This window comes from Stegodyphus dumicola, chromosome 12, assembly GCF_044657685.1.
Source record: "Stegodyphus dumicola isolate Sdum_Otavi_A_Nest chromosome 12, ASM4465768v1".
NCBI classification, from domain to species: Eukaryota; Metazoa; Arthropoda; class Arachnida; order Araneae; family Eresidae; genus Stegodyphus; species Stegodyphus dumicola.
In genome coordinates, this window is record NC_140779.1 from 72,062,491 (window position 1) to 72,076,266 (window position 13,776).

Here is a 13,776-nt window from a genome sequence, read left to right on the forward strand (position 1 = left end):
AAGAAAAGTGTTACGTAAAGGAGGATAGCCAAATAATTATGCGTGCATATTCTGATGATAACAGTTTATATAAAATTGCTGTAATAAAAAATTCAGAAAGCGCTAATTTTGCAGTTGAATGTAAAAATAAAGACTGCATACAAATATGGCATTCTAGGTTAGGTCATCGAAGTTATGATGCAATCAGACACTTAGTAAGAGAAAATCTTGCAGAAGGAATAAAATTAGATAATTACAGTCATAATGAAAGCTGTTCAAAACAGTTAATGAAAGCTGTTAAAGAATAAAATGCAGCAAATTCCTTATCCAAAAGCTGCTTGAGTTCGAGCAAGAAAACTACTAGAACTTATACATAGTGACATTTGTGGGCCTATGCCTACTCCAAGTATTGGTGGAAAACTTTATTTCATAACATTTATTGACGACTTTACTAGATACACTCTCATCTATTTACTCACTAAAAAGAGTGAAGTTCTTAGTAAAGGACTTTGTCGGTAAAACAAGAAATAAATTTGGGAAAGCCATACAGACTCTTCGAACCGATAACACTGGTGAATATACCAGCAAGGAAATGGAGGAATTTCTATCGGATAACGGCATCAAGCATCAACTAACTGTTCCCTTTTTGCCTCCTCAGAACGGTGTGAGCGAAAGAAAAAATAGAAGTCTTACTGAGATGACCAGGTGCCTGCTGTCCCAAGGTCGACTTTCAGACAAATTCTGGGGTGAAGCTGTCAACACAGCAAATTACATCCAGAATCGCCTTCCAACCAGAGCTTGTGATAAAACTCCCTGTGAATTATGGAGCGAAAGAAAACCTAATTTAGGTCATATGAAACAACTTGGTTGCACAGCTCATGCATATGTACATAAGGAAAACTGTAAAAAATTAGACCAGAAAGCGATTGAAGGAATTTTTGTTGGTTACGATCAACGATCAAAGGGGTACAGAATCTACACAGGTGAAAACCATATAATTATCAGTAGAAGTGTAAAGTTTGTCGAAGAATTATCAGCAAATGAAAATATTGAAATTTCTCTTCACCCAAAGGTTGAAGATGTTGAAAATGATGAAGAAATCGAGGAAAAACACAAAATTGTATCCAAAGAAGAGCCAAGACAATCGGAAAGGAAAACGAAGGGAATACAACCAGAACGTCTAGGATTCCTAACAAACACAGTCAAAACCATTCCTGAGAATTTTGAAGACTTAGATAAATTGAATTCCGAAGAAAAGGAAAAGTGGTTACTTGCAGTTGACGAAGAAATCAATTCCTTATCCCGAAATAAAACTTGGGAACTGGTTGAGCTTCCTGTAGGAAAGAAACCTATTGGCTGTCGATGGATTTTCAATCTGAAAGAAAATGAAGATGAAACAGTCATTCGTTACAAGGCTCGACTAGTTGCTAAAGGTTATAGTCAAAAATTTGGAACTGATTATGATCATACCTTTGCACCAGTAGTTCGACATACAACTATCAGAACTTTTCTTGCTGTCGCAGCGTATGGTAAAATGCATGTGAGGCATGTAGACGTTACTACAGCATTTCTGCATGGAAATTTAGAAGAAGAAATATACATGGAACAGCCAGAAGGCACTGTTCAACCCGGACAAGAAGAGAAGGTTTGCAAACTTAAAAAAGCTATTTATGGATTAAACAAGCTGCTAGAGCATGGAATAAAAAAGTTGAAGAAATATTAAAGAATAGTAACTTTTTGCAAAGCACGGCAGACCTATGCTTATTTCTAAAGAAAGATGGAAATGACACGATAATGATTATTGTCTATGTTGATGATATCCTTATAGCATGCAAAAGTGAAGAAAAAATTAAAAAGCTAATCAAATCTCTCAATGAATTCTTCGAAGCAAAAGATTTAGGAGAAATCAGAAATTACTTAGGAATCAACATCAAAAGAGATGAAAACAACTTCCTGTTGAGTCAAAAATCAAAAATAGAAAAACTGAAGAAAATATTTTATCCAGATATTCACAAACCATCTTACATACCAATGGATACTTCTTATCCAAAGCAAAAGGACATCTCTCCACCAGTGGACAATACAGAGTACAGGCAAGCCATTGGAGCTGTATTATACATAGCCACTGTAACAAGACATTACTCTTGCAGCGAATCTATTAAGCAGGAAAAATGAATCTCCAAATGAGAAAGACTGGAAAGCAGTTCTAAGGGTTATTGAATACCTCAACTATACGAAGGACATTTGCCTGAAAATTGACTCTGATAGCACACAAACACTTTCCTGTTATACGAATACTGACTATGCATCTAATTTAACCACCAGACGATCAACAGGTGGAAATTTATTTTTCTTAGGAAATAGTCCAATATTTTGGTCCACAAAGAGAAAAAATTGTGTTTCCCTATCATCTACCTAATCCGAGCTTATTTCTGCAGCTACTGCTGCTCAAGGGCTCAAATGGATAATAGATTTCCTTAAAGATTTTGGAATAACTCAAAAACTACCCATTAAGATATTTGAGGACAACAAGTCCACAATAGCTCTTATAAAACAGGGGAAAATGAATACTAGGCTAAAGCATATTAATGTTAAATATTTCTTTTTAAGGGAAATGGAAGAGAATAAAATAATCGAGATAACTTACTGCAATACAAATTCTATGATTGCAGATATTTTGACTAAGCCATTGCCTAAACCAAAATTTCTGAAATTAAGAAGTGAGCTAAATATGATTTCCAATATTTCCCAAATGCATGATTAAAGGGGGGATTGTTGTAAATTAATCAAGCATTTGAGAATAAATAAATAACATGTTTTCTAACTTACTTCTGGCAACCCTAAAAAATGCCAAGACACACAAGCGTCAAACACGTAAACTATGTTAATCACGTGATATTAATATATCCCATGATCCTCTTGTTCTTTAGATATTTTTAAGCTTCTGTATGTGCTTGTGTTAACAATAATGTATTTACCGCTTATATTATTTTAGTTGCAGTTCAATAAATATGTTATTTGTGTTTAAATCTGCATCATATTATTTATAGATAAATCCCTCATCATAATCATCAATAGTTTCGGAGACTCAACTGCTGCTACTGAGTGCACAAAAGGTAAGCTGATTTTGCTATCTTTATTCTTCAAAATGTTCCAGCTTAAAATGCGTATACGCATCACCGGTCCTCTGAATGCAACCTCTAGTGATGCGTGGATGGGACGCCTGGCTGTAAGAGACATTTTTAGGGAATGCATATATAGGACGCCCATCCTGAAAGGGTTAAACCTGTGTAACAAAAGGTTAAGTTAGATTCAAACCCTTTTTCGTTTAACAATATTGCATACAGCACCATTTCCCCCTAGTGGTGAGTTTTGAACTTCCCCCCCTTTTTTTTTTCCAGAAAATAAATTCCTATGATCTCCTTTACATGATTACCAAGTATGATAACATTTGGTCAAGATATTTTCCTTTTATGACCATTTCAAAGTGGAACTTTAATTATAACCACCCTGTACTTTGATTCTACTTTTTCTTTCTTATTCTTTAATTTCATGCATTTCCCATTTATTTTATCTACCTGAAATGACTGTTGTAGCCTTTGGAAAGTGCACGCACAGACATTAGAACTTTGTAGAGAACAGATTGGGAACTTGATCTAATCCAATAAAATTCTAAACCGCTATTAATACACAGATCTTCCCATATTTAATTTTACACTTCATCATACAAATGAAGGATATTTGCAAATCCTTCAAACATAAAAAACAAAATTTCCAACTACAGTGCAGCACCTCTATATACAAGAAATATACGAGTATAAGCAAAAAATTTATCTCTAAATATGAACATTGACTCAAGTAATGAGCAAGGCTGTTGGTATGCATGGCGCTATTTCCTGATCTGGCTTGACTCGGAGAATTCTCTCGTTAGATCACTCAGTGTTCTTTGATCTATGTGTTTGTGTGCTTGCGAGTTAATTGTTGTTTACATTTAACGTGAAAATAATTATTTCACGATGCCTCCCAAGAAGATTGTTGCCTCAGATAGTGCTGAAAAGAAAAAGAAGGAAACTAATCACCATTGAAAATTGAGAAAGAAATCATAAATAAACATAAGTGTGGTGTAAGAGTGACTGAATTGGTGAAGACATGTGGCCGTTCGATATCAACGATCTGCACTATTCTGAAGAAGAAGGAAGCAGTTAAGAAACCTTGATGTTGCCAAAGGAGTTACCGTTACTTCCTAGCACCATCCAAACCTCCTAGAAGATGTTGAGAAAATGTTGTTGTTGTGGATTAACAATAAGCAGTTAAAAAAAGATTTGCTGTTGGAAGCTATCATAAAGGTAAACTAACTGGATTTCCATTATTTTGAATGGGGAAGTTTGTTTTTAGATACGAGAAATTCACTATACCAGTTCAATGCTGGAAATTGTATCTCGAGATTCCACTGTATTGCATATAACTAATTAATCAAGCATATAAAGCCATGTAAATAAAGAAAATTTTAAATTTACTTACACAGCCTCAGTCTTCTGTTTAATGATTTGAAAGAAAACATTTGCAACTTCACTGTCAAATATTCTTATTCGATCCCAATCAAGAGACAAGATCCTCTGATTCGGAGCTATAACCTAACATTTGATAAACATGTAGTATAATTTATAATTATAAGAAGCATATGAAAACAGTTAAAACAGCAAATTTAGGAAATAAAATTTTGACACCTAAAAACACAAAAGAAAATTTCCATTTAAATAATATACACTAATAATATATTCATGAGAATGCTATGTCATAAACAAAATGTAATAACAGAAATGAAGTAATGATAGACCTCTTTTGCAATCAGTGAAGATAATAGAGGGAGGAAGGATAAATAAATTGCTGTAATTACTTTTAAAGGAAGAATGTTACTAATTCTGATGAAAAGAAAACATGATCAGCTTTTAAATTATTCAGTCCTATGCATAAAAGCTTTCCTTCAAAATAAATGGGGAGAAGAGATTACAATACGAAAAATGAGGGGGAAAAATGTTTTTGATTAATTTAGATACCAAAATTCAGTTTATTATCTAGCATTCGCATAGTTTCCAGAAGATAAAGATCATTTGTATTAAAAAGCAGCTAGTTGACTTTAAAAAGCATTTAAATAGAAATATATATTTAATATATATACCTTAACTGCGAGCACATAATATGGTTCTGGTTTAAAGGAAGCAATTCGATCATGGCGTTCAACACAAAATCCTAAAGTTGGAGTTTGACATGGCCCAAATGAAATTAACGTGCTGTCAAGATTGCCATATTTATTCTGCAAAATATAGAAAATATATATATATATTCTTATTTTTACAAAACACATTCAATTAATAATAATTAATAATGGATGACAAAAAATTGACATGGTAATATATGAACAATACCAGATGATAATTCATGTAAATAAAAGATATTATTAATGGAAATTATAAAAATAAAATTTCAAAGTCAGTTGAAGCATTTATGTATGAATAATATACAAAAGTATTTTTAAAAAAATACTGTAGGGGAAAACTATAGAGTTTTTCCAGGTTTTGAAAAATTTAGTAAAACGTAACAAAGTGAGTTAAGCCCTGATAGGAAATATAAAACTTAATGAGGAAAGGCAACTGTTTAAAATTGAACTGTATATTCAAACAACTGTATAAGCTCAGTTTTAGTATATTTATGTATTTAATATTGTTTTTTCAGCGACTAGCTTTTCTAAATAATATGGCAATTAGTGAAGGCTGATTGATTGTGATCTAAGTTCTAATGGGACACTTAAAATCTTCCATATCAAAACAGCTTAACGAGATAATACTTTGCTAATTCAGAAGTCAAACAACAAAAATCAATGTTATATTTTCCAATTTTCACAGAACTAGTTTCGATGGTTTTACCTAACCACCATCCTCAGCTGCAAAAGCTCAAATGAACGAGATAGGATATAATGATTAAATAACATAAGAAAGCTAAGACAGAAAATAACCTAGTGGCACCATCTGTTGATGAAACCAGAACTAAAACATAATTTCTTTAAAGGGCAAAGATGGATTGGAATTAGGATCGTTAACTAGAACAGGAAGATTTTTTTTTTAATGTGAAATGCCTCTAGAAAATCCAGTTCTCCAATGAAAGATGTTTTTTGAATTATTTTGACAGCAGAAAAATTGAAAGTGTGATTTTCGGACCAACAACGTTGGACAATAGAATACTTCTGTGTTTTCCTTTTTTCTAACATATGCCTCATGTTCCTTGATGCGAAATTTTAAGGCTCTCTTAGTTTGGCCAATGTTAATTAAACCACACTGGCAAGGAATCCTATAAATACCTCATATCCCGAATGGGGTCCTTAAGTATGGAACTCGGAATTTTATTGATGGGAGAATAGAAGACCTGAAAGTTAAATTTCTGCAAAATATGTGCAACTTTATTGCTAATTGATGGAAAGAAGGGAATGGCAACAGAATTTTTATAATCTCTTAAAATAAGAGTGTGCCTTTTAGTGTGTTGAGATGAGAATTTTTTAACTGCTTGATTAATAATGTTAGGTGAAAAGCCCCTGTCAATAGCTATTGCTTTTAAATAATTTAGTTCTTCATCAAGGGATAGTTTAAAGGAGCAAACTTGAAGAGCATGGAAAACATAGGAATAAAATGAAGCTAACTTTTATTTAGTCGGATGACATGATTTACAGTGTGTTGGAAGGCAAACCGATGAAGGTTTACCGTAAACCATAGTACTGAAGTTGGATGTGTTACGTGTGACCAGAATGTCGAGAAGCGGAAGAGAATTGCAAGTCTCAAGTTCAAAAGTGAACTGAATAGCAGATCAATAAAATTCATTGTTGAAAGAACTTTATTTAAATCATCTTGATTACCTTCAAACAGGGTAAAAGTATCATCTACGTAGCAGAACCATACCGGGAAGTTTAAAGTTTCAAACAATTTTGATTCATAATAATGCATGTAGATATCAGCCAGGATGGGACTGAGGGGGCTTCCCATGGCTAATCCCTCAGTTTGCTTGTAATATTTTTTTTGGAAAACAAAATGTGTTTGTTTCAAACAGAGTTGAGTGAGAGAAAGTAGCTCATCAATTTCGATGCAAGAGAAATTGAATTCGTGAAGTCTGGTTTCTAGACATCTTAATGCACCCTCCACTGGAACATTGGTGAATAATGATTTTACATCAAAAGAAACCATGAGTAAATTTCTAGAAGAAATGTTTTTAACCTTTTTTACAAACTCTATTGAATTTTTTATGGTGTAAATGTTATTGTCTAATAGAGTTAAAAATCTAGAAACTAAATATTTAGTTAATGGATACGAGGCAGTACCTAAATTTGAAACAATAGAGAAGAAAGGAATACCACTTTTATGAATTTTGGGAAGAGCATATAATCTGACATAATTCACAACCGATGGGATAAATAAATGTTTTAAGTTGCTTGATATGATTTGTGAAGATTTGATCATAGTTTTTATTTTTGACAGGTCCGAAGGTGAAGGATAACTTTTAAACAAAGTTTAGTGACACCATTGATATAAGTGTTCTTATCCATGACAACTATCCGGGCACCTTTGTCAGCCTTTGAAATGATAATGTCTGGGTTAGAATGAATTTTGCGCATTGTTGCTCTTTCTCTCGCAGTTAGATTTGGTTTCAAAGGTTTATTATTGAATTTCACATTATGAGCAATAAGATGCCTAATCATTTCTTTCTGTGAATCTGAAACTTTACTGGACTTGAAAGCTTTTCGATAGGAGCCAAAATCTTTGGAATCGAGGGTTTACAGGTTTGTGAGAAGTTCAAATTATATTTTAGAATTCTCTCTTGTTCTTCTGATAAACTAACATTAGAAATATTAACTATTGGCTTACTGTTTACAATGGGAAGATTTTTTGAACTACTTGAACTGGAAGACTGTAAAAGAACTTTTTCGAATTTATCTGCAAGGGTATTTTTATGACTGTTAACTACATTCTCTGTTCTAGACCAAGACTTTTGTTCAAGGGCAGTGAATTTTTATATGAATTAGCGAGTTCCAGATGACGCTTATAGAGCTCATGTTCAATTTTGGAAAATTGCTGATGTGTATCCCTTATGATGGACTGAAGTAAGGCAAGCTTGTGGATTAACAGAATGCTTGAAACGCAACTGGAAGGTTTTTGATTGGATTTGATTTGAATGAAATTGGGGATCAATTTTTTACATTTATACTTAAGTAAAAAGTCAAGAAGATTCAAGAATTTTTGCCGTTTTCAGGCGGAATTTAGTGAAACGATTAACGGATGAAGGCATGATAAACAATGCAGAAAATCAAACCAAATTAACTAACCGATAATAAAGCATGCACAAAATAGCAGAAAAATCCCACACTGAAACGAATAGAAAACAAAACGTTTCCAACCAAAACGCATGAAATCAGACAAGCAAAACACAATATCCAAATATGCGAAACACAAACAGAACTTCAAAATTGGAAAAAAGTACTTACCCAAACCCATGCAATCACACAATGGCGGCCACACCACGTGCAAAAAAGAAAGTGAAAAATAAGCCGTTTTCGGCTCCGAAACACACACAAATGCAAGACGACGAAAACCACGTGGAAAATAGAAAGCAAAAAAATAAACTTGTTTGGAGCTTCTATAATTAAGACACAATAACACGCCGAACAAATACTAATTCAGAAGTCAAACAACAAAAATCAACATTATATTTTCAAATTTTCACAGGACTAGTTTCAATGGTTTTAGCTAACCACCATCCTCAGCTGCAAAAGCGTAAATGAACGAGGTAGGATATAATGATTAGATAACATAAGAAAGCCTAGACAGAAAATAAGCGAGTGGCGCCATCTGTTGATGAAACCAGAACTAAAACATAATTTCTTTAAAGGGCAAAGATGGATTGGAATTAGGATCTTTAACTAAAACAGAGATTTTTTTTGAATGTGAAATGCCTCTAGAAAATTGAAAAATTGAAAGTGTGATTTTCGGACCAACAATGCTAGGCAACAGAAGACTTCTGTGTTTCCTTTTGCCTCATGTTCCTTAACATGAAATTTTAAAGCTCTCTTAGTTTGACCAATGTAAATTAAACCACACTGGCAAGGAATCCTATAAATACCCCAGGAATTTATATCCGGAATGGGGTCCTTGAGTATGGAACTCGGAATTTTATTGATGGGAGAATAAACTACCTGAAAGCTATTTCTGCAAAATATGTGCACGAAGGACCATATAATCCGATCCCTAAAGATTCCTCACCTTCAGACCTGTCAAAAATAAAAACTGCGATCAAATCTTCACAAATCATTTCAAGTAACTTAAAACATTACCTTATCCCATCTGTTGCAAATTGTGCCAGATTATATGCTCTTCCCAAAATTCATAAAAGTGGTATTCCTTTTTGCTCTATTGTATCAAATTTAGGTACTGCCTCATATCCATTAGCTAAATATTTAGCTAACGGAGCTAATATTTAGCTCGGCGAGAAACTTGGCGGACATCACTGGAGAGCTGCTGACTGGCTGGAGAACTCTTCTTTTTTTTTTTTTTTTTTTTTTTAAATTTGTGAAAGGCCGAAAGATACAATCATCTACTACTTTCTTTTTCCAAGATTCAATTTTCAGATTTATTGCTAGTGGTTTTATTAAAACTGAAAGTTCAAAACCATATGACTAATCTCTTAGTCTGACAGCTTAAAAGCATATGCTCCTAAGTTTTGGCAAACCGAAGAAATAGCCAATGAATCCCTCCAAAGCACAGAAGAGGTGTTTTGTGAATTGCCCTATCACAAGACATGTAGGAGAAATGAGAATGGACCTTTCATAATACACAAGCCTACTTGAGAAGAAGCACTTCATAAATTATGTGATTTGAGAAACATTACTAACAAATGTCTTAACCAAATGATTAAAAGGTTAAATAGAAACCCAAACTTACAAAGCTTTACACAGATTCTATCAATGAATATGAAAGCTTAAATCCCATGGAAAGAAAGAGTTGAAAAAGAAAATCCTCTAACCGTTACTTTCGACTTCTTCACCATGAAATTTACAAACCTGAAAATTTGTCGGTGAAACTGTGAATAGTGTTTAACATGTCCACCTCTACCTACTTCAATCTTGCTTAACAATATTTTACTATCAGGAGAGTTTAAAGAAGATATTTTTGATTTAATTGTTTGATTTCATAAATATAAAATAGCACTAATTGCAGACATTTAACAAATGCTTAGACAAGTTTTGATTAACTCATCATAAAAGGATCTGTTAAATATCATAAGGGAAACGTGTGAAGTCAACTCACCTAGTGTTTTCAGACTGAGCACTGTTATGTATGGTACTAAATGTGCTCCATTTCTAGCTATAAGAACATTGAAACAATTAGCTTTGAATGAACAGCAGAAATACCAATTAGCTTCTGAAGTGACTCTTTCTGATGTCTATATGGATGACATCATAACAGGAGCCTCCAATATTGAATCTGCCATTAAATTAAAGAATCAACTGATAAAGATGTTCAAAAACTGCAGAATGTCTTTGCATAGATGGAGTTCTATCTACAGTATCTAAAGAAGAGTTTCACTTTGATTCCAGTAAATTTACAAAAACTCTTGACATAATTTGGCATCCCGAATCAGACACTTTTAAAATTGCTTTCCAAGATAAGTACTTTTCATGAAAAGAGATGTCCTTTCAATCATTGCCCAACTGTATGATCCTATTGGTTTTATGAAGCCAGTCACTTTAACTAAAAATATTCCTTCAGAAACTATGGTCTCTAAGCACGATGAATTATGTGAACCATTTGCTAATGGAATCATGTATCAGAGTTAAAAGGCCTGGAAAACCTTAAGCTAGAATGATATGCTTGTCATTCTATAACCCAATGGTCCCCAACCTTTTTGTCTCTAAGAGCACATTCTAGAATATCTGTTGGATGGTGGGCACCATTTACTTTTTCAAGGCGAATTTATAGTTGAATAGATACATGTGACCACCCGGTGGCAAAGTGGCTAGCACATCGCACAGCTACGCCACAGGTCTGAGGTTCAATCCCTGGGCTAGGCAAGGTTTACTCACCCTTTTATCCCTTGAAAGCGTCGATAAAATGAGTACCAAGTTCACTTAGGAACTAAACACCGGGAGTCCTGCAACAAGCTGACCACTTGCCCAGTGCATATGCTGATGCACTCTGGGGCCAAAGGTCAAGAAAGCAGATTTTGGGGCACTGCAGATCGTGGTCCTCTAGAGCTGTTGCACTACCGAATTTAGTTTAGAGACACATGCACATAAAAAAGAGATCAGTCGCATTTCGCTTTGTGCTGGTATTTGTGTTAGATGCAATTTCTAGTTCATTAAAAACGGGAAAACTTTCGCTTAGAATTTTATTGAAAATTAAAACATTTTTATTGTGATTGCACGTTAAATGATTGGCAGGAGCTATGGAACCTGAATGCATAGGGTTTGCAACCCTGCTATAAAAAATAAAAAGACTGTCGTAGGTTTCGCTGATGTTTCAACATCTGCGTATGGAGCAGTGGTTCACTTAAAACCCATCAAAATAATCCTTGTTTAAAGTTACAAGCAAGCAAATCTCGAGAGCAGCCTCTTTAAGGACTCTATCGAAGCTCTATTTAGGGCTTTCATCTTCTCTTATACTTGCTACCTTGTTAAATGAGTTTTTCAGCCTTAAATTTAGATATTCAAAAGGTAACATTATATTTGGATTCAACTATAGCATAAGCATGGATAAACTCTTCACCACATCAACTTAAAACCTTTGTTGGAAATCATGTTTCGAAAATTCACACATTATTTCATTATCAGAGAACTTTTTTTTTTTTTTTTCCCAATGGCAGATTGCGAACAGTTACGGTGTAATATAGTCCATTAATTTATACAAGGCTAGATGTGGTGGTCTCTTTATTATGGAGGCACCTAATAGGTGGACCACCATCGCCTCCTATGAAGGAATGGACAGTTACAACCATGCCTTCTCTGAGATTTGAACCCAGGCCCTTCGGTATCACAGTCAGGCTTCCCTAACCACTGTACCATTTGGGTGGCTTATCAAAGAACTTTTAATAGAAATATATCTGTTTCAAGAAGAATCCTTCAGATTCATTTCCTCATGGAGTCGAGCCCAGCAAACTTTTACCTTTACAATTTTGCTCAATGGACCTGATAGTCTTGACATCAGTGTTATAGAAAAGGCCAATTTGGACGATAAATGAACTTTACAAATGTGAACTGAAATGATCTTCTCTTAGTGTCACTTCTAATGGTGATTTAATTTACCATTTTCTTTCTTTTAGTTCTGTTAAACTTATTCATATTCTTAGTTTTATTTATAGGTTTATTTTCAACTGCCATGAAGGGAAGAAGTTATTAGGTTCTATTATTAAGGATGAATTTACGTATGCCAAACTATTCAATGTAATAGTAGTGCAGAAAATAAATACTATTCAGAAGAGAAATTCAAGTTCTTAGAGTGGTAAATATCTAAAATCCTATTAATAGTCACTTAAATAATGCAAGTACCTTTTCTTGATGAAAATGGAATATTTAGGATGGGCGGCAGATTAAATTAATCATATCTGTACTATGACCAAATGTAATCAATCCTGCTGCCCAGGGATAATAAACTAACTACATTAATAATGCACCACTTTCATTTACAAAATTTACATGTTGATGCTCAAACTTTGTTAGATTGTGTTCAACAGTAATTTTGGCCATTAAATGGCAAAAACAATGCTCATAAAATAGTACATAACTGCATTATCTATTTCAAAAATAAACTCAAAATAGCCCATCACCTTATGGTACCACTGGCAAAAGAAAGAGTTTCAGTGAATCTCCCATTTGCAATAATTCACAATTTTTTATGCGGACCATTTTACGTAAAATATAAAAATCAATGAAGTACCTTAGATAACATACACATTGTAACTTTTGTGATCGTTGACCTGAGTGATACATCTTGATTTTGTTACAGGTTTAACATCACAGGCTGTAATTGCAACATTAAAAAGGTTTTTCGCAGGACATAGCCTTTGCCCGACTATTCAGATAACACTACCAACTTTGATATGAAAAAGCTTCTAAACCTTGACAAAATATCACCTAGTCTGTTCCCATATTTAGCTTCTGAACCAATCGTTTAGAAATTCAATCTATCGCAATCTCCCAATTTCAGTGGTACTTATAAAGTCAGAGTGAAATCTTTTAAGCAGCATCTAAAACAAACTACTGGAAACACAAAATTAACTATCGAGGAATTTTTGACTGTTATGAATCAAGTTGAAGGTACGTTAAATACTAGACCTCTGTTACCTCTATCTTCAGATCTCAATGACTTCGAGACTCTGCTTATTATTATTATTATTATTATTATTATTATTATTATTATTATTGCCACCATATATTGTAATAATTTTATACTCTGCTTATTTTTTTAATCGGAAGGCCCCTTAATGGTCTGCCTGAACTTTGTATTTCATAAATTTCTGAATAACAGACTTTCCTGCTAGTAGAAAATTGTCAAAATTAATCAAACAATATGGAAGAAATAGTCCAGAGATTATTTAAATAGACTTAAATAGAGACGTAAATAGTTTCGTATTGTTTTATTATTATTGGGGGGGGGGGACTTGATTCAGAAATGCATATATGTATGATGTGTGCATGTGCATATAAATGTGTGTATACACATACACACTGCAAAATAAATAAATAAATAAATATTTAAAAAATCT

General features: G+C 33.5%; 1 protein-coding gene across 2 annotated transcripts in view; it reads right to left on the reverse strand.

Moving 5' to 3' along the window:
- Nucleotides 1-13,776, reverse strand: part of Top3beta (DNA topoisomerase 3-beta) — an 80,702-nt gene that overhangs the window by 44,984 nt on the left and 21,942 nt on the right. For both annotated transcript variants that reach the window (XM_085806558.1, XM_085806557.1), the window contains exons 5-6: nucleotides 5,159-5,293; nucleotides 4,501-4,613 (exon numbers count right to left, since the gene is read on the reverse strand). In XM_085806558.1, the coding sequence (XP_085662684.1) occupies nucleotides 4,501-4,613; nucleotides 5,159-5,293 (248 nt within the window). The remainder of the gene's footprint in view (nucleotides 1-4,500; nucleotides 4,614-5,158; nucleotides 5,294-13,776) is intronic.